The sequence below is a fragment of the Schistocerca americana genome, chromosome 2 (genome assembly GCF_021461395.2).
Source record: "Schistocerca americana isolate TAMUIC-IGC-003095 chromosome 2, iqSchAmer2.1, whole genome shotgun sequence".
Lineage (NCBI taxonomy): Eukaryota > Metazoa > Arthropoda > Insecta > Orthoptera > Acrididae > Schistocerca > Schistocerca americana.
In genome coordinates, this window is record NC_060120.1 from 543,384,557 (window position 1) to 543,406,069 (window position 21,513).

The 21,513-nt window shown below is 36.6% G+C and overlaps 1 protein-coding gene across 1 annotated transcript in view; it reads left to right on the forward strand.

The window, feature by feature from the left end:
• LOC124594157 (forkhead box protein J1.2-like) overlaps positions 1-7,221 on the forward strand; it is a 281,291-nt gene extending 274,070 nt beyond the window's left edge. Inside the window, exon 4 of the mRNA XM_047132513.1 lies at positions 6,664-7,221. Coding sequence (XP_046988469.1) covers positions 6,664-7,221 — 558 coding nt within the window. The remainder of the gene's footprint in view (positions 1-6,663) is intronic.
• The last annotated feature ends 14,292 nt before the right edge of the window (positions 7,222-21,513 follow it).

A 21,513-nucleotide genomic window follows, 5' to 3' on the forward strand; every position in this document is an offset into this window, starting at 1 on the left:
GGATCATGGTTGGATGGAGTAGTGAACTGAGTCAGGCAGGGTTCAACATTGGTCTGGTTTGAGTCTGGTTGGTGGGGTTGGTGGTGAAATAGTGTTTTCACTGTAGGGATCAGGAGAAGGGGAGAAGATCTTTAACAAATCCTGCATGATTGAATTTGGGAGTGTGGCAGAAGGTGAGCTCTTTGGGAAGGATTGACACTTCTGCAGGGCGGGACTCTTAGAGGAAAGGTTCGTGACTGTGTTTTGCATCTGTTTAGATTCTGGATTCTGTATGGTGGCAGGAGGGAGTTTTTGAGAATGGGGAGACATAGTAGGTTTGTGAGACAGGGTTCATCATCTATGAGGGGGTGTGGGGGAAGGTTTGGAGGTTGTTGTAGGGGTGGTGGATAGTGGTGGTCCAAGGAGGGAGTCGAAAGTGAACTGCGTGGAAAGTTTTATGAGGTAGCATTGTGCACATTGCTCTAGTTCCTGGAGAACAAGAGTTTCATTGTGTGATATGGAATCCAGGAATTTGGGATTGCATATCAGGAGAATGTTGTGGATGGAGATAAGGTATTGCAAGGAGGTTTGGGTCTAATTAATTTGTTTTTGGAGGACTATGTTGATGAGGGTTAAGGATTGGCAGAACCTGAACAGATGGAGATCTAACCTGCTAACAGCACCTAGCTGCCCTACGCTCTCTCCACCCCATCCCTGTACTTTACCACCCCCCACCCGCACTCTGCTATCCCTCCCCTTCCTGGCCCCTGCCTTCTCCTTATCTCCACCACCAAGCTGCGTCTTCCATCATGCACTGCTGCTTACAGTCTGGCCAGAGAATGTCGTCATGTGTATGCATGAATTGTGCTTGTGTGAGTGTGTGTGTGTGTGTATGTTGTCTATTTTCAAGGAAGGCCTTGTTGGCTAAAAGCACACTTTTTGACAGTCTTTTTGTTGTGCCTATCTGCTTCTCAACATCTCTGCTATAGGGTGAGTAGCAACTATCCTTATTATAAGAGTGTTACATTCCATCCTGGATTTTCCATTGTTTAATTCCACCCCTTTAATGAATATAATCATAATAAATGATTTATTTGTCCATAATAACTTTTACAGTCATGGACGCAGCCTGTTTTTAATCATATGAACATTAATAAGAGCTTAGAAATAAAAATAAATTATACACAACAACATTGAAAATCCTGGATTTAGTACAAACATTCAGCAATTAACAGTTGCTTTAATTTTGCCTTAAATATGTTTGCATTTAACAGTTTTATATTATTTAGCAGTTTGTTATAAAAATGTCTTCCAGTAGAAAATGGACTATGATTGTTGCCCTTTTATTACTAAATTTTATGTGGTAATCCCATTTTTTTCTTGTATTATAATTATGGATTTCCCTGTTGATTATATTGTGCTCCATATTTTCTTTTACAGACAGTATAGTCCTGATAGCAAACAAATGTTAGTATATTATATGTAATAAAGTATTCTCTACAGAACTGACGTTTACTAATATTAGGTAATATCCTAATTGCTCTTTTCTGGGCTCTGAAAGCCCTATCCATGTGTACCATTGGTGACCCACCCCAAATCTCGATACCCTATTGTAGGTGGGAATGTATGATTCCAAAATAGTTTTGTCGTAAGACAGGTGGCTCTATTATGCTAGAAAGGCATTTTAGCAGGTAGGTGTTACAGGAGATTTTTTTTACACATATAGCTGATGTGCTCCTCCCATCTTTCATCTACTGTAATACTCAGGAATTTATGTTTCTCAGTTGTTTCAACTGATAACTCTAGCTCAGTATCCACTTGCCTTGATTTAAAATTGAGTAGAAACTCTATCAGAATTGTCTTGTCCATAATTAGTGCCAATTTGTTTTAGGTGAGATATTCTGTGATGAGGTTGATGTTCTCTGTATTATTTTGCACTGCTTACTGTTTTGTAGAGCCCCAGCTTATGAAGGAGGTATCATCAGTGTAATTTACATGTTTGAATTTTGTGGAATTACTACTATATTAATGTACACAATAAACAAAAAAGACCTGATAATGCTTCCTCGAGGGACTCCACAGTTAAGAATTTTATAAGATGATTTTACTTTTTGTGTATGTCCTCCAGTTGTATGATACAGTTTAACACATTGTCTCCTGTCAGCAAGGTAGGATCTTAACAAATCTAATGCTACTCTTTTGACTCCATAAGTTTTTAATTTATATACAAGAATGGAATGATTTACAGAGTCAAAGGCCTTAGGTCTAAAACTGTGACAATAATTTTGTTTCCATCATAAAGTTTATCCAGTAGTGCTTGAAAAAATATGTAGCTACAGCTGTTATTGTAGACCTGCCCTTCCTGAAACCATGCTGAGAGCTTTTTAGCAGATTGCACTTGCAGAAAAGTGATTCAAGTTGATCAAGGAGTAGCCTTTCCAACAACTTACTAAGTATTGATGCCAATGAAATAGGCCTATAATTTTGTATATAATATGTGCCAGTCATATATATTAGTGACTTTCAACAATTCACAAAATGATCCCTCACTGAAGGAGCTATGTATTAAATGCTGTAGTGGCTTTAGTAGTTAAATTAGTGCATTCTCTCATAAATTTGGCTGAGATGTCATCCCAGCCACTGGATTTATTTGCTTTTAAGGTTGAAATGGTTTTCAGGATTTCAAATTCTGTAGCACACTTCAAGAGGAATGAATTACTGACGATACTGGGATTTAGCACCTATGATGGGTCAACCACATCCTCTGTACTCATCTTACTAAATTGGTCTAATGAATTTCTCACATACTTCCTTTGGGTCACTCAGCACTTTTTCATTGCCTCTTATTATTAAGTTATTGCACACTCCATTGTTGGTTCCTCTGCTTTCCTCATTAACTCCATGCTGTTTTGCTAACAGTGCTGAATTGCCTCATCTGTTCTGCATACATCTGTGCTTTTAATGACTTAATTGCTGTGCTTTTAATGACTTAATTGCTTGCCTGTAGGTCTTTCTACAGGCTTTGTATTTAGATTGGAAGCACTGCAATTTGGTGTGTCTAAAATGAATATATAAATGCTTCATATCTTCCTTTACTTTTAACACATTAGAGGGAAGTTTAAGATTCTTGGAACTGTCAGTTTTCCTTAATGGTTGTTTATTTATTTAATTTTTTTCTCACTGGGCACGCTTGATTATGGAAGATGGTTAATGTTGTATAAAAATTGGCCCACTTTTCAGTAATATCTTCTGTTTCTTATAGGCCTACTTGATTCCAGTGTATGTGTGCCAGGGTTTCCTTTAATGTTTGATAGTCTAGCTTTCTTTTATAGGTAAGTACGTCCCCATGAGATACTATTTCGTTGTCTGTATCAAGCTCCAGTACTTGTACACTACAATCTGAAGTGCGCTTCTCAACAGTCCTAACTACATGATCTTCCTTGCTTAATTTGTAATAACATGGTCAATAAATGTCTGAAAGTCACATGTTACTCTTGTTGGTGTTAAATTCACATGGGTGTAATTATAGAACTGTAAAATATCAGTATATCTAAGATAATTTGTACTATTAGTTAAGGAGTCAATGTTCACACCACCTACTATTATAGTCTGTTTTTTGTGAGATGAAAGTTTATCAACAAGTTCCTCTAAATGACAAAAGAATTCTTCCATGTTACTGTTAGTGGTCTGTACAGGCTAGCTATTATTAAACTGCTTATCATAAGCTTTATTCTTATTGCAGCTGCTTCAAAAACCATCTCCCATGCAAACGTATCCATCCAGTCAATTTTTTCACCCTGGGTATTATTTAAGACATAAATATCAATGCCACCACCTTTATGTTGTTTCCTACAATACACACTGACAGTTTTATAATTACTTAAATTAATGCTACACATTTCTTCAGTTTTGCATCCTAGTTCATTCACAAGATAAATATGAGACTATTGTCACTTAGAAATTTGTCAGTTTGTTCAATTTTGTTGGAAATATATTGGACATTTTGTGATATTGTTTTGAACTTACTGTTATTTGTGATGTTGTTGTCAAGTACTTTGCCTTCACATATGTATAGTGAAGGCTGTTTTACTCTGAAAAGGTTTCTGTAGGACTACTTTCACTTATGAATGAACTGTTTTTATATATGAGGCTTTTCAGTTCGTATGTATTCTATGAGGCTTATAGTTTCACAGTATTGTAGGAGCTCATATACTAGGTTTGAGGAAGTGGGGTAAGCCTAAAACATGGTTGAAGTTTTGAGCTGGTCCACAAGTTGTACTTGAGCTACGAGCTACTTCTGTGGAAAAGCACAGCTCATGAAAGACAAATATCCAGGCCGGGGTCCATGTATGGCAGTTTCATTTACCATGAATTTTTACAGCACTATAATGCACCAAGAGCAAAAAGAACTTCATTTCTTTTTATTTCATTTTATATTAAATTTTTCTCATTTCTGCCTGCTTTCCCCTTGACCACTTTGTTTATTACATTACATTTTATTTTTTCCGTAGGCCTGTAGCTGGCTATTATATTGTCCTGGTGATTGTAATGAACAACCTTTAGTGATTGCTCTCAGATATAAGTGTTTCAATATTTATTTAAAACTTGTGTATAGGATACTGTTGTCCATGTCTCTCATTTCTACATATTCTGTATGAAGTTTCATGGTAGTATCCTCTTGCTATTGTTGCTAAATGTAGTTCTTTCTGTTTTGATGAGAATTTTGTTTTTGATCTTTCCATTTATTTTCAGTATTTTAACATACTGCCACATTTTGGCTGATAAGCAAATGAAATGTGGCACATATATTTTCAGTGTTTATTTTCTTAATTACTAGAATTCACTGTTTACAGCTGTGTTTCTCTTTTTCTCTCCCTCTCTTATAAAGGGTGACCCAAAAACTTGTTAACATCTGAAAATGTAATAATTCACACAATAATGCAGGTAGAGAGGTAAAACTTGACACACGTGCCTGAAATAAGAGATGTTATTGAACCCAAAAATGAGTGCAAAAACTGGCCACGAGATGGCACTGGACAGCAACATGTCAGTGGCGCCACATGAAAATCATGTGGAAAACGAGCTGTAGTGACAGGAGTCAGATGCGCCAGCAGGCACAGCATGTTGGCTTTACCAGAAAAGTCACTGTTAGTGAAGCTTTACTATCAGAATGCAGAATCCATTACTGCAGCTTTCCAATCCTATCACCGTAAGGAAGATATTCAAATGGGTAAAGACCCAGTGACAGGTGTTGCTGTGAAAAAAATGATCACAAAGTTTGAAGTCATGAGTTGATTAGATGATTGATTCCATAGTGGGCAAACAGACACAAGTGCTTTTGCTGTTCAGACAGTTCAGGAAGAAATAGAGACTTTATCAGGTTCATCTCTGTATGGTGAAGTCAGTGTTCATGAAGTCACATGTTGCACTGGCACTGCATGCTCTATTGTTTGGAGAACACTAAGGCATACCCTCCAATGCTATCTGCAAAAAATTCAGCATCATCATAAACTGTTAGCCATTAGTTTTGTGATACAGAGAGCATTTGTGATGTGGGCACTTAAAAAACTGGGGGTAGATGATGATTGGTTGTCTCACATGTTGTGGACTGCTGAAGCCCATCTCATACTTGAAGGGCCTGTCAGTATTCACAACTGCAGAATTTGGGCTACTGAAAATCCTAGAATGCTCATCAAAATCCCATTTCATGATGATATAAGCTCACAGTATGACATGGATTTATCATATGAACCATGATTGGACCCTTTTTCTTTGAGGAAATGTGGGATGCTGCTTTTCAAACTGTCAGCATAATGAGTGCAAGGTACACTAATATGTTACAGAATCACATCATCCTTAGTCTGGATTATAAACACCTGCTCGGAGGTACTACTTTAGTGCAGGGTGGTGCTCCCCACCATATTGATACACATCTGAAAGCTCTCTTGTGCACTTGATGCACATGTGAAATATCTCTTATGCACATCATTTGGTTAGAGTCACGCTGAGCCACCACTTCTGTCTCGCTTGGCCTCCCAGATCCCTAGACCTCAATCTGTGAGATTATTGATTGTTGGGTTGCCTGAAGTTGCAAGTCTACTGAAGTTGTCTAACTTCATTAGGGATGCTAAAAGACAACATCCAATGACAGCTTCTCCATACCTACTGATATGCTGTACTGTGCTGTTCACAGCATTGTCCCTCAACTACAGGTATTGTTGATGAACGATAGCTGACATGTTGAGCAATTGTTATAAAGAATGTCATCTTTGCTAAAAAATCAAGTTTTATGCTAATTATTGCTTTTGTATCACATGAAGTGCCATCTATTGGTCATTTTGTGCACTTTTTGGTTCAGTAACACCCCATATCATTTCAAGCATGTGTGTCAATATTTACATCTCTACCTATTTTATTCTGCCAAGCACTAAATTTTCAAATGTTAATAGCCTTTTGGGACACCCTGTACATTAGTAGTATTGCATTTCTCCTTATCTGGAGCCCTGTGACGACTCATAGACATTTATGTTTAACTACTGATAATCCAAATTCTTGCCAAAAATACTCATTTTGTTTCACAATTAACTTTTAAAATGTGAATAAAATGCTTCATGCAGAAGTAACTGTTGCTGATTCATATTTGGTTTTTAGCAACATTAACTGATATGTGTATATTTGTTACAGAACTCAATACGTCACAATCTGTCACTAAACAAGTGTTTTGTGAAAGTACCCCGCTCTAAAGATGAACCAGGTAAGGGTGGTTTCTGGCGGCTGGATGTGGATCAGTTGGAAGAAGGGCGAAGAAGGAAAAGACGCTGTAGCTCTCAAAGTGGTAGCAACGTAAAATCAGCCACGGCAAAGGTTAAAGTAAGATCTATACAATGTGAGAAAAAAGATCAACAACAAAAGAAATTGCAGCAGCCACAGCATGTGCAACCACAGCTGCAGCAACAACACCAGCCACAACTACTGGCAAATCCTACAACACCTGCAATGTGTCTCAGCACATCACACCAACAACAACTACTTAGTGCACCTTCAATGGTTCCTACTGTTGTCTCTGTCTCTACTAATTCGGTCACTGATTCTACTTCAAATTCTAATTTTGTAACTTCCAACACATCCAGCAATGCTCCAATTGTCATTGGTGAAGATGATTTGGCCACTATGCTGCTGGCAAGTGAAGGATGGGATACAGCTCAGATAGAGCTTCTTGACTGGTTGCTTGATACACTATAAATCATTTTAAAAAACTGAGGCAGTGGCTTAAATTTCATCAAACCCAGCTGATTGGTGAATAATGCTTTTGAAGTACTGTGGTGGGAACTTGCATATTTAAAAACGTCTGTGACATTTCTTTTTAGTTTTACCCACTCTCTGCACATGGAATTCTTCGTTAGGCTGATTTCATTCATTGAATGGAAAACTCTACTATCAACAAAATGGTCTTTTACCAGTACATTTCTGAGAAATCTATTGTTCAAACATCTGATTCATTCTTAAATTTTCTCTTCCATTCTATCTGACACAATATTTCTAATACTCTGATGTGTAAAAATGACTGGTAGTAATATTTTATCTTCTATTTCCAGCACAATGTGGTTCAAATGTTACTTCTGCCATATGGAAAAAATTACAAATTTATAACCAATATATCTGTGTGGCAACATACTCACAGTATTTATCTGAGTATATTATATCAGTTGAAACAATTCGTGTTACCAATATTGCATCAGTGGCAAATTACGTAGCAAAATTAAATGCAATATGGCATTCCTTGCATTGCTGTAAGTCCCACTAACAGCATTTTCAAATATCCATGTGTATTTTCATACAAAATAAGTGACAGGAATTTGCTTGCCGTCCTACTTTGTTTGTGTTTAAAATTAATTTTGTGTGTAAATGTAGGACTAAAGTATTTTATACAGTTTACAGTACATCTTTTGGCCAAATGTCATGGTTTTTTAAGTGATTTGTTTATGTACCCTAAATAAATTTTCATAAATGAATGGGCTAAATGAGGACATGATGAACTAAACAATAGTAAGCAGATAGAGCTGTCATAGTTATTCCGTTTTTCTCGTATTTTCTTCTGTCTTTAAGAAGTATTTGTGCAAAATTTTGCAAATCTGAAACAAATGCTTGAAAGGTCAATAATAATAATAATAATAATAATAATAATAATAATAATAAAAACAGGAAGACTATGTGCAATAACAGATAAAAAATAGCACCTAGGAGCCAAACACAAAAGAGGCACACTCTATGAATTACATTTCTTTGTGTTAGAACAAAACCAAGGTCTTAGTAATATTTGCCTTGGTGGCACCAAGCAGCATTAAGAGGTCAGATACTTGCAATGTAGTAGCTGGTCTCATTTCCATAGTAAAATTTATTTAAGCAACTGGTTCTGGATGTCAAGCATACATTTTCAAGTTACATTTAATGATGAAGTTTCAGGAATCAGTGAGACTCATATGTCAGTGGCACACCAAGAATGTGATAAAGTAGTGAATTCACTGTGAATTCCAGCTTGAAGGAGGTAGATTGACATCTGAAACTGGTTTTTTAATCATATTGGTTTTACTGTGCAAGTGAAGCTATGTGCTATGTTTGTAGAAATCAGTCCTGACTATTTATGCATACTAGAAAGCATCCTTGATTATTTATTTATGCATCACTGTACTTACTATAGCTTTTAAGAACTGTGAAGACACTCGTGAGTTAGGAAACAGCTGCACTTGTGTTTGCTTCAGATACTACTGTTTCGTGGATATTGTTTCTGGTTATTTGTAGCGATAATTTCCTGCAGTACGCGCTATTTCTTCATAATACTTGTAATGCTTTAATTTCAGCGGCTCATGGTCTAGTGATTAGCATTTCTGCTTCTAGATTGTGGGACCCCAGGTTCCATTCCAAGCTGTGTTGGGGATTTTCTCCACTCGAGACTGGGTGTGTGTTGGCTGCATCACTCATCTCATCTTTATTAGATGCACAAATTGCCGAAGTAGCATCTAATAGAAAGGCTTGCACCTGGTAGACAAACAACCCCACACAGGGACTCCCAGCTAATAAAGCCATGTCCATCTGTGACATGAATGCCACCATGTCACATCTGCAGTCTTCTCCTATGTTCTTGTCTCTATGTAACTGTTATTGTACATTGGATCATGAATTTTTATACAAAGTCCATTAACTGAAACATGAAGACAATAGCAGCTCATTTGCCCTTTAAACATTTGTTGTACTGCACAAGTTAATAAGAAAATATGTCTCCCAGCAGCAGACAATATTATGAAACAGCAAACAAACTGAAAATAAAATAATTTGATCTATTATAATCAAAGCTTTTTTTCCCCATGATATATTATTACCACCAACACAGTTCAACTATACCATTCTCTGTCCTCTTTCTTTGCAGTCATGATGAGCTGGATGACAAATATTTTGTTGTGCAGTCCAGCTGTGCTAAGATGAGAAGTATACTAGAGAGATTAAAATAATCTGAATTGACGTGTACATACACTTTGCTATTGAGAACACCATTTCCTTGCCTAATTTTTTAAATTTAAAACCAATCAAATTGTTTTTTGTGATATTACAAAATCACAAAAAATCACACAAGAAGTTCTATGCAACAGTTCATCATGTTCTCTAGTGTTATTTCTGTAGTTTTGTCCTGACACTGTGTGTCTTTCTGAAGAGCAGCCCAAAGACAAATAATTCTTCAGTATTGGTTCCATACTTTATGTATATATTTGGAACTTTCAGAAAGCAGAGAGAAATTTGGCTCATGAGTATATAAACTGCACTGGTACAGAGTTTGATTTTTAAGCTAAGGCTTTTGGTTTGGGCAACACTGTAATAATTTTCAGCATGGATTTCAGTGTGATGTTGCAGTTACAGTACTGCATTGGGCAATAGCTGCAATAATATGCAGGTTTAAATTAAGATTTATGCGAGTCATGAATTTAAATGAGCCATATAAATTTCTTTTAGAATATGGTCAGTTACATGAGATAGTTGTAAGCAGTTTCCTCTACAAACAAGCAGCAGATATGAAGTATTTCAGTACATGTCAACATTTCTTCTTATTGTGTTTTGCAGTTCTGTTACTCCTGTACCTCTCTAACCTTACTGCTTCAAGCACATCTTTTATTGAAGCACTAACACGGTTTCTGTACTAACTTACAGCTGTGTTAAAGAAAAGCTGGTTAAAAATTTTACCAATATTGTTTTATTGAGTTTGGTACTGGTTTTGATGCATCTTTAATGGGGATTTATATTCCTGCCCAATGTTGGCTCCTTATATGATGTGTGCAGCTAGCAAGTATCAATGAAACAGAAATATGTGCAATATTTGTGCGCTTCCTGTTAAACTGCTTTCTTTATGATGAAGTGTCTTCTGAAAATGTTTCTTGCAGCAATACATCTTCCGAAATATGCAGACATATTCCACTGATCAAAATATGTAAAGAAATGTCAAATATCTTACAAAGTAATTGACCTGTGTGAAACAAAATGTTTATTGCAGACAAGTATTTTTGTATAGCAATAAATATAGTGATAAGCTTTTACATTGACTGCTAATTACTGTTTGACTATGAAATTGTCAAAGACATTGTCTCTGTGGAATTATTGTTGTTCTTAGCAAGGCTTTGAGTATCAGATATGCTTTTGGTTCTACTTTTTAAGTATCTGAATAAGCATGAAGCATTCACTACTGACTGTTTTATAGTATATATAAGTGATACAAACAGCACAGTTAGTGTTTTTGTATTTTGCTCGTGTGACATATGTGCAATGGAAGATTTGTGTAACATTTGTTGTCACTCACTGTTTTTCATGTAAATTTACACCAGTTTATGGCGTTGGATGAGCATTCCACAGGTGTTACCCATAACCCATTAATATTACTTTTAGGGATTCATAATAAACACATTCACTATGTAGTGAAGAGTATGCTGCTTCACCTAAAAGATTTGTGGAGTTGGAGAAAATAGTAAAGAATTATTGCTGCACTGAAGTTTTGAGTTAGTCTGTTGCTTGAGAACTTTATTTGCCTTTGATCTGATAGCTGAAATCAGTAAATATCAGGCAGTCATATACTGTGTTGCTGTATTTCATCTTAATAAACTGTCAACTAATACAGCTAGCAGCATTATTCAGTCGCCACATTACTTATGTAAACTCCATACATTGCATCTGCGCTGATTAGAATCAGCCAATCTAAATGTCACTGTGCAAAATATTAAGTCAACTTAAGGGGAGTAGTCAGTTTATGACTGTGAGATTGCATTGTTTTACAGTGTTTCACAATTATAAAACTGACAAAGAATCAAATGGTTATCTGTTCACTTGTCTTCTATGACTACTCTGTCTAAATTCTGAGAAAAAATTATTAAATTGAATTATCTCTTAAGTACCAGTACATACACAGAATCAACCATAATCCATCTTGAAAAATACTCTCATCCCATGTATGACACCAATAATTTTCTCCATTATACATTATTGCACTTAAATAAATGTCATCTCACATCTACAGATAACTGCCACTTAAAAATATGAGGTTGTTGACACAAAATGTGTGAGTGGTAAATTAAGGTTTTAAATAAAGAAAAACTCTGACGAGTGCTCATCCTTAAATAAAAAGGGGTAAATTACACAAGATAAATGTTTTCTATTTTTATGTGTGTGCATGTGTGGTAAAACTTTTACACAAAGAAAGGCAGTCCTCAGCGGAAGCTATAACACTGCTAGTATTAGAAAACTGAATTATTCTATTTTTGCAGACACTGGCACTCTGCTGAGAGATTTACTGGAGTGACTTCTTCCCAGTCTTCCTTTTTCAGTATTATAGCTTCTTGCTTTGGCTGTCTTTTTCACACAATGTGTGTCTGTGGGTCTTCTGTGAGAAAAGTGTGTTGGCACAAGCACCTTTTGTGCAGCTCATATGAGCAGAACATTTCTTCCGTCCACTTAAAGTGAATGAGATTATCTAGTTGTATTTAGGAGTTAATACATTATATGCTGTATACCGTCCTTAATGCCTCAAGAAAATATTAAAATAATGCCTTGTTCATTTTGTGAATTAGGGTACTAATATTTGCCTTGTTAGCATTCATTGCCACAGTCTTTTTAATGTGGTATCACATTTAATGGGTACTCCAATTGTTTTCTTATTGTTGTAGGTGTGAATATAAAATGTTGAATTAGAAAGCAGAACTGATCATGATGGAATGTAAATATAATCATTGTGTTAGGATTGTGTTAAAGTATTAAAATGTATGTGGATTTTTGTTTTAGTTAATACTAATATGAAAGGCTGTCTTCAGAAACATTTTGAGTGTGGCCACAGTCTTAGACAAGCACCATAAATCATCAATGTGACTATCAGTCTGACATCTGTGTAATTGCAATGATTACAACTAAACTTTCACTTGTGATTCATATTTATGATAGCAAGTGGACCAGTGTCAGGCAGTTACTTAGGACAAAGTGTAGTAAAGAAGGGCATGAAGCTTGTATTGGTGATGAAAGATTCAATAAATTAATACATAAGAGGTAATGGAGTTCCTCAATTTCCTTCCCTATCGACTTCTCCCACCAGCCCTTCATCTTCATTCCCCCCCCCCCCCTCGCTCTGTGTGTGTGTGTGTGTGTGTGTGTGTGTGTGTGTGTTTGGTGAGCACACACGTGAATGTGCGTGCGTGCGCGCACATGCGTTTCTCTTTGAAATCGTGTGGAATTTTAAAGGGACCTTTGGATACATTAGTGACGTATTTGTTATTATGTTCTCTGTCTGTATCACTAATACCCGCAGTGATCAATGTAATGAGAGCAGAAACAATTCAGACAAAATCTAGCCACTATTTCATGACTCAGGTGTTCCTCATATGGAAAATTTACCATCTTGCCTGATTAATTTTCACTATAAAACTGATACAAAGATGCATAAACATTGCAGTGATTCAGTGTATGTGTCTTTTTTAGGACATCATATTTTCTTACTCTTCAAACCATTTACTATAATGCTTAATTCCAGCAACATACATTCCATTGTTCTCCAAATACTCCATTGTGTGGTGGGATATATAAACAGGAGTTTCACTACACAGAAAACAGCCAGCTTAATGCAACTTAAGTGCAAAAGGTATGAAATATTTGGCTTGAATTGAATGTAAACACAGAGTGCAATAACAACATGAGATACCTGGAAATACTGAAGAGAAAGTTCTTGGGCTGTGTGATACTGCCCATCTTTTTATCTACATATATATTTCTGGCCTCAAGTGGAACCAAATTTATTCATCAAACTAAGATGTTATGTTTTTACACTGCTTTAAAGGCACTGGTGAACATAATCATTCACCTTAAAAGCAGAAAGTCTGAAAAAGGGTTATACCACACAGATGAAAAAAGCCACTCTAAATGAATGAGTGAATGGACTAAGGGTAGGTAATATTACTAGCTACGCACAATATGCTAGTGCAGATGTGTTTTTGAGGTCATATGCATCCCTACTGAACAACTGTGACGGAAATAAATGGACTCTTGAGAGGAGCAATACTTAAATGGACAGAATCACTTTTCATGCTTAACAAGAGGGGTCCCCAGGGATAGGATTAACTTTTTGAAACCATCCAGAGCAGCAGCATAGCATAGTGGTTAAGATACATTTCTGAGAGTCTAAAGCTTGTGAGTTTGAATCACATCAGGCAATTGAAATGACATTTCAAATTATTTTTATTTAGATAATTGGTTTAAGTGTAATTTTTTATTCATATGCCTTTGCCATGCCACTTTAATCATTGCATTAACTTTTTCATTTGCTCTCTTTCTATCGTCCTATCATTCTTTTTTCATTTGAAATCTGTGTGCATGTAATTATAATATTTTTTTTTATCTGTCATAATATTTGAATGTCTGAAAATGTTGAACTGTTGCTTAAAAACAAAAGACAAAATAATCTGTTTATATTCACTGTAAAAGGTATTAAAACGTATTTTTCATTGCAAGATGTTCATTTTTTTGGATGCGATCATCATTAAAAATTTAAAACATTAATTCTTCTTCCACTGTGGGAAAAATAATGCAAATAAAGGTTTAAATGAAAGAATGGATTATAAATAAAATTGAATTCAAGAAAAATCAGAAATAGAAATATTATCTGCAATAACATGGACTAAAATATAAAATGATAAAACAGAAGAAATTAAACCAATATTAACATACAAAAATAATTGAATTCACATAAATAAATATCACACATGAAGAAAGAATAATAGGAAGAAAATAGGAGAGTAAATAAAATGTTAATTCAATGATTAAAATAACAAAGCAGTGGGTTAAAGATTAAAAAGTAAATTGATTAAAAATAATGATCATAGTCATTTCAATAAAGGTTTAGAAATAAAATTTAAAAGCACTTGATGTGATTTCACCCCACAAGCTTCAGTATCTCAGGATTGTATGTTAACCACTACACTGCACTGCCATTCTGGACAACACTGCTATTTTTAAGGGTGTAGAGTACCATGTGAAATACTTTTTCATCAATTACTCACAAATGAGGGCCCACTAGGATGAATGGCTGCATCGTGCAATACCTGGAATCCTAATCTACACAACCCATACAGGTAGTTTCAAAAAGTCAAATCCACTGGTAGGGGATGTCTCCTTCTAAGTTTCAACCACAAAGCTATTTTAATTACTGTATAAATTATTGTAAAGGCCACAAGGTCCTCTGTCAGAAAGCTACCAGAGTAAAGGTGAAAGTGGAGAGTAAGACAAAATGATGGTGAGCTTAATACCTGCAAATCTGTTATCAGTCTATCAATGCACTGGTGCTCAAAGGATCTGGCTAATCATTGCTCCACTTCTGCTGTAATTTTGCTTCCTTCTCTCTGATGAAGGAGTCTGTAGACGTGAAATTGTAGCATGCATTCTGTGGCTCACACTTTTAGTATGGAAGTTTTATAATTTTTCTTTGCATTCTGGAAGTCATCACATTTTGATTTTTCTCAGCTGTAAAGTCTTATTAATATTTAAAAAATATATTAATTATAAAACCACTACAATGACTAATAATATCTTCTTTCACTAGGAAAGTAACAAACCAGATGAAATGCTCACTGAGTAAGGAAGTGTAGGAAGTTGAAAGGCATATAACTAGGAAATGTATCACTGTAACTCAGTTTCTGAATTAGGCTCTGCTTTGGATCATGATGTAAGTGCGCGCACACATACACACACACACACACACACACACACACACACACACAAATATGCCCATATGAAAAAGGGCAAGTTAAAAGGATGAATCAGAACATTGAACTTATTTATAGGCCTATACTACTTCACTTAGGCCTATACTAGTTCACACTTCATTGATACAGTGAATGGTTGTTCCTACTAACATCACTGCTTTTGTTCTACCCCGGCATTTGAATTGTCATATTAAAATAAAACACTTACAGTGGTGACTTATTTTCTTAAATATGTCAAGATAAGACATCCTTTAAATGTTTTGTAGCACACTAAGTGTGTCAAAACATTGGTCATTCATACTCTAAGACCACTGCAATGTGTATTATGCAGCAGATTGATATTTTAAAAAAATACCTTGTTGTTTAAACCACTTGTTGGTATTGTCAGTGTAAAGTGACATTTACTTTGGAAATTTTGTTTTGAAAACATTCAGACTTTCATTACAAAAAGAAGGGAACAAATGGTAACAAACACATTTATAGATGAATGAAGCAATTTCTCTTCACATATAAGTCAAGTTCGTTGAAATCTTTAGAAAAACAGTTGAAATTTACTGCCGTCCTTCACATTTGCTATTGACTGAAGGATCAGTCAGAGAATTTTATTGATTCTGTGGACATTTATTCCATCATAATCTTCTGCTAGTACAGAAAAAAATAAAAGTAAGTTGTTTTATCTTACTTCATCGACCAGTGGCCACACAATCTTTACCAAATGTACAGCATATAAATGAATATTGTTTATGTGTACTGTAATAAGTAAATTGCAAAGTGCTTGGTATAATTTCTGTAAGACATATTGTAAAATTGGTATTTTTAAATAGTTTACAATGTCACATATTTTTATATTTACAGTATTATTCATTTCGAGCACAGATGTATTCAACATAAATATTTCATTGGTTCTAAACTTGGCAGCAAATCTTCCTGGAATAAATGTTTGTTGTGAGCTATTTAAGAAAAATTTTATGTGTGTTACATGTCCTCTGAATACATTTAATTGCACAGTCATTGTACATTTCATAGATTAGATGTCAATTTAAAATTTATGTCCTCATGATGGCTTTTTACATTTTAAAAGAATGTTTATGTTTGTGAGATATTTTTACACTCTGCTAAAAAATATCACTTCTGTCATTGTTGAGACTAATGCCAGAAACTGAATGGTTCAAGTTATTGTTATATCTATACACTGCATCACTTGGCAGTTGTGTGTCCAATTGTTATCAGTTTGTAAGACACAGTGTTTCCACTTTGACTGGCATTGTGTGTACCCACAAGGCACTATTTAATGATTTGTACCATAAATCATGGATTGAAGAAAAATAAATAAATAAAAATTCTACAGGTAGTCAATTTAATGTATCATTCAACAAACCAAAAATCTTTTTTTAAAAAAATAATGACCCAAAATATTGTACCAGTACTGATATGCATACAAGGAAGTTTAATGTTGATTGGAGATAGGTCAACAGGAAAGATGTATAATGATTATGGCTTCATAATTGTGGTACTTTGAATCACTGTGTCACACTTCAATGGAAAATTTCTATTCTTCATTGAATTGCCTTCTTTTGTCATGATTTTATCTCATTTATGCACCATATACTCCATGTGGTGCAATAATTTATAAATATTTAAGCTGTATAAGTAGTTTCTATTAAAATAATAGCTCCCCAATGTTGGGGCACCAAGTAGAAAGTTGCACAAGAGGCACCATTATTGTGAGATTTCCATACAGGACATATCACCACTAGTAGCAGCCACTGGAGCACCAGGCTGACAGGAATGCCAGAGTGCAAGATTTTTATCACAATCAGTAGCAAAAATTGTCACCAGTGAAACTGTGAGAGTGAAAAGCAGGGAGAAGGGGGATGATAGATAATAAGTCACTTGTGCAGAAAAATGTTCTCGAACCAACCCTGGTTTTGCAGTCTGTAGATCTCAGTATGAAGCAAAAGTCTCAAAAATCTGACCTCAGTGAAAGAATTCATTAGTAGACATAGGCAGCTTCTGTACACCATACTAACTTCTAACTGAAAATATTGTTAGTCTAGCAACCTGCCCCAGCTTTGCACTGGTAGCACTAAGTACCTATGGCTGAACAGAATGTCTGGCAGAGCAGTAATAAATTATATACAGAAACTTTCATTGTGAATCAGTCTATGTGTTAGTGATAATGTATCAAAGTCCTTGGGGTAGCTCTTGAGTTTAACCTTCACATACATACAGAAAAACACAGTGAGGAATTTTAATTCATCATAGTTCAACCAATTTGCATGAAATTTGTCTAAATTATATGCACAACTTTTCTCAAAATCAGTCTGTTGATTAGTGAAAACTACATCAAAATTCCTATAAACACTGGAAAATTATAGATTGAATAACGGTATGAAAGGGATAAATAGCTACACACCACATAGACAAGGTGTATAGCAGCTGACAGACATGATGGAAAAGAACTGCTGCTTACCATTGAGCTACTGCACTAAGTCTTTCATTAGATGTAGACAACATAACTCACACACAAACACTCATCTCTCTGCACTAAGGCCTGACTGTGACTGTGTCTGAGGTGTTTGGTGCTCTACTACTGTGTCTGAACCTAGATAACTGTTCTGCAATTCAAACTTAGGTGCCTGGCAGAGGGGTCACTGAATAGAAGTACAGAGAGGGTGTTAGGTAGAGAGTACAGCAGAGTGTGTTAGTGGGGGAAGATGCTAGTGCTGCCTGTGAGAGCATGCAGGGATATGGCAGGGACAGGGTAGTAGGCTCATGGTGCTGGACAGGAAGCTGTGGGGGAGGGTAGGGTGGTGCCTGTGAGAGCATGCAGGGATATGGCAGGGACAGGGTAGTAGGCTCATGGTGCTGGACAGGAAGCTGTGGGGGAGGGTAGGGTGGTGACATGGTGAAGGGGAAGAAGGAGAAGGACTACACAAGTGTGCTGGTGGGACAGAAGGCACGTGTAGGGCTGGAGTGAATGCAAAGAAGGGGGATTGGTAGGTGGAGGACAGAGACCAGTGAAGGTTGTGGCCTAGATGTTACACGAATGAACAATATATTGAAGTGAGAGTTCCTTTCCGTACAATTCAGAAAAGTTGGTGTTGGGAAGAATCCAGTTGGTGCAGGCTTTGAAGCAGTAGTTGAAGTCTAGCATGTAGTGTTGGGCTATGCCTTGTTTCCTCAGCCAGTCACCAACCTCCACATCTGACTGGACGCAAAGGAGCACACCTCTCTTTTGATTCAGTACATCCAGGACTGGAGCAACTAAATTGCATTCTCCACCAGGATTTTGAGTAGCTCTTGTTGTACCTTGAAATGAGAAATACCACCACCACCACCATTCTCCTCTCTACCACAGAGGTATTCTACCAGCCACCCAACTTGTGCAATATCCATGTATATCCCTATTCCACCCTTGCTCTCAACCTTTTGCCTCATGGCTCATATCCCTGCAATAGACCTAGGTGCGAGACCTGTCTTATACATCCTCTCACTATCACTTACTCAAATTCTGTCACTGGCATCTCCTACCCTATGAAAGGCAGGACCAACTGTGGAGGCTCCCATGTGATCTACCAAATTAACTACAACCACTGTGCAGCATTCTACATAGGCATGACAATTAACAAACTGCCTGTCCCCATGAATGGCCACTGCCAAACTGCTACCAAGAAACAGCTGGACCACCCAGATACAGAATTTGCTGCCCAACATGAGGTTCTGGACTTCAACAGCTGCCTGTATCATCTAGATTGTTTCCATAAATACCATCTTTTCTGAACTGTGCAGGTGGAAATCTTCCCTGCAACATATCCTTCACTGCCATAACCCCCTGCCTCAGCCTTCAGTATTCCCTGCCCTCATCCTGTCTAATTCCTTCCCTGCCTCCACTCCAGCCCTGCAAGTGTTTCCTATCCTGCCAACACATCTGCTTAGTCCTTTCCCTTCTTTTCCCTTCTCACCTGTCCACTTTATCACCCACGCCTCACCCCAACTCAACCCCAGCCTTCTGGTGATCAGCTCACTACCCTGTTCTCACCACTTCTTTGACCCACAGGCAGCACTAGCATTTTATTCCACACTCACCCTGCTATACTTCCTGCTTAGCACCTCCTCTACACTCCCACTACCCGTCTCAGCAAAGATCACTGTTCATGTCAGATGTAGTCACAGTAGAGTCTTAAGGCCCAGAGATTACAATGGCCAGATATATGAATGAGTCTTTTTTTGTCTACATCTGAGGAAGGATTTAGTTTCATAGCTGAATTGAATCTAGAAGTATTTTTCATTGTGCTGTCTGTCACTCAGTTTATTCTCTGTGTGGTGAGTAGCTGTGTGTCCTTTTCATATTGTTGCAGTTCAAAATCTCTACATTAGTACTTGAAATTAGCCTTCACACACAGACAGAAAAATGTGGTGGGGACCTTTAATTTATATTATCTTCCAATACTTGCAATATCACTCAAAATGCATAAAAGTTACTACTTTGAAGACAAAGAAGAAATTGTGTGTAAGTTTACTATTTGAAACAGCTCACTTTGTATTTATGTATGTGTGGAGTTAATTATTCAAAAGATTTGCATTATCATTGACAGTTCCACTCTGAACTCCAGACAAAGTTGCAAATTTATGTGGAAATTGTTTTATCTTTTCTATGGTTATGCATAACACATTTCACAAAAAACTATTAGTAGCTACAAATTCCATAGAAGAGTAACTGCAGCAATGTGTGATAGAAAGAATGCCAGTGTCTTTGAAAGACCCATTGCATGATGATCAGTAATAAATTTTTCATAACATTCATGTTGCTTGTTTTTGTAGAATAAGTGGGCTACATCAGAGGACCCCAAGTACCCAGGTACCAATCAATGGTATCGGCATCAGATAATAATGTGCTCCATTGAAAGCAATGAAAATACTGAATCTGAAGTCAAAGAGGACTGTCTTGTTGCACTGTGCAGTGCAGTTGATGTCTCTGAACGTAACACATGTGAAAATGTTCAATTTTTCCTTTTCACTTTGTTTCTTCGTACTAAAATCTATGTTATGCATCAAAGTTTTCTTGTATTCTGATGTATTAAGTGTTCATTTACATCTAAGTTAAAGAACTCTCTTTTAGAAACATTTACTCAAAATGAAATCAAATATAAATATCGCAAATCAACACAGAATTAAACTTAATTGATGACTTCACTCATCCTCTGTTTGTAGAATCTTTCATCTCTTTTCTGCCTCTTTTAATGACTATGACTATTTGTCGTATAAACTTAATATTACTCTTCTGCCTACTGGAAGTTCGATTATAGTGGTATTTGAAGAAGCTGCTCTCTTCCATGGTGTTACATGAGCTTTATGAAGAAACATTCAGATACCTGGCTGACATTGCATCTCTGATCCACATGGGTGTAGCTACAATATGTGTTCATTTACAATGTAGAATATCAATTCCAGCCAGGGAGAACAAAGCCTATCAGCATTTGTTGACAACATTCCAAATACTCTGACAATTGTTCCTGGGGTAGATAGTGTGACATCATTTAACTACCAGCCTTAAATGAAGGTTCATGTCGGTCATAGAGACAGCTGCCAATCCAGTCCCAACATCACACAAAATGTGCTAGTAGTTACATCTGATACATTTTTCACTCATTCTCTGACCACAAAATGTATTTCTTTCTTGGCACTAAATATTAATTGAATGTTAAAGAGCATTTCATTTGCATAATACACTATGTAACCAAAAGTATCCGAACACCTGGCTGCAAATGACTTACAAATTTGTGGTGCCCTCCATCAGTAATGCTAGAATTCAATATGGTGTTGGCCCACTGTTAGCCTTGATGACAGCTTCCACTCTTGCAGGCATACATTCAATCAGGTGCTGGAAGGTTTCTTGGGGAATAGCAGCCCATTCTTCATGGAGTGCTGCACTGAGGAGAGGTATCGATGTCAGTCGATAAGACCTGGGATGAAGTCAGCATTCCGAAACATCCCAAAGGTGTTCTATAGGATTCAGGATTCAGGTCAGGAGTCTGTGCAGCTCAGGCTGTTAAGGGGATGTTATTGTTGTGTAACCATTCCACCACAGTCCGTGCATTATGAACAGGTGCTCGATTGTGTTGAAAGATGCAATCACCATCCCCAAATTGCTCTTCAACAGTGGGAAGCAAGAAGGTGTTTAAAACATCAAAGTAAGCCTGTGCTGTGATAGTGCCATGCAAAATAACAAGGGGTGCAAGGCCCCCTCCATGAAAAA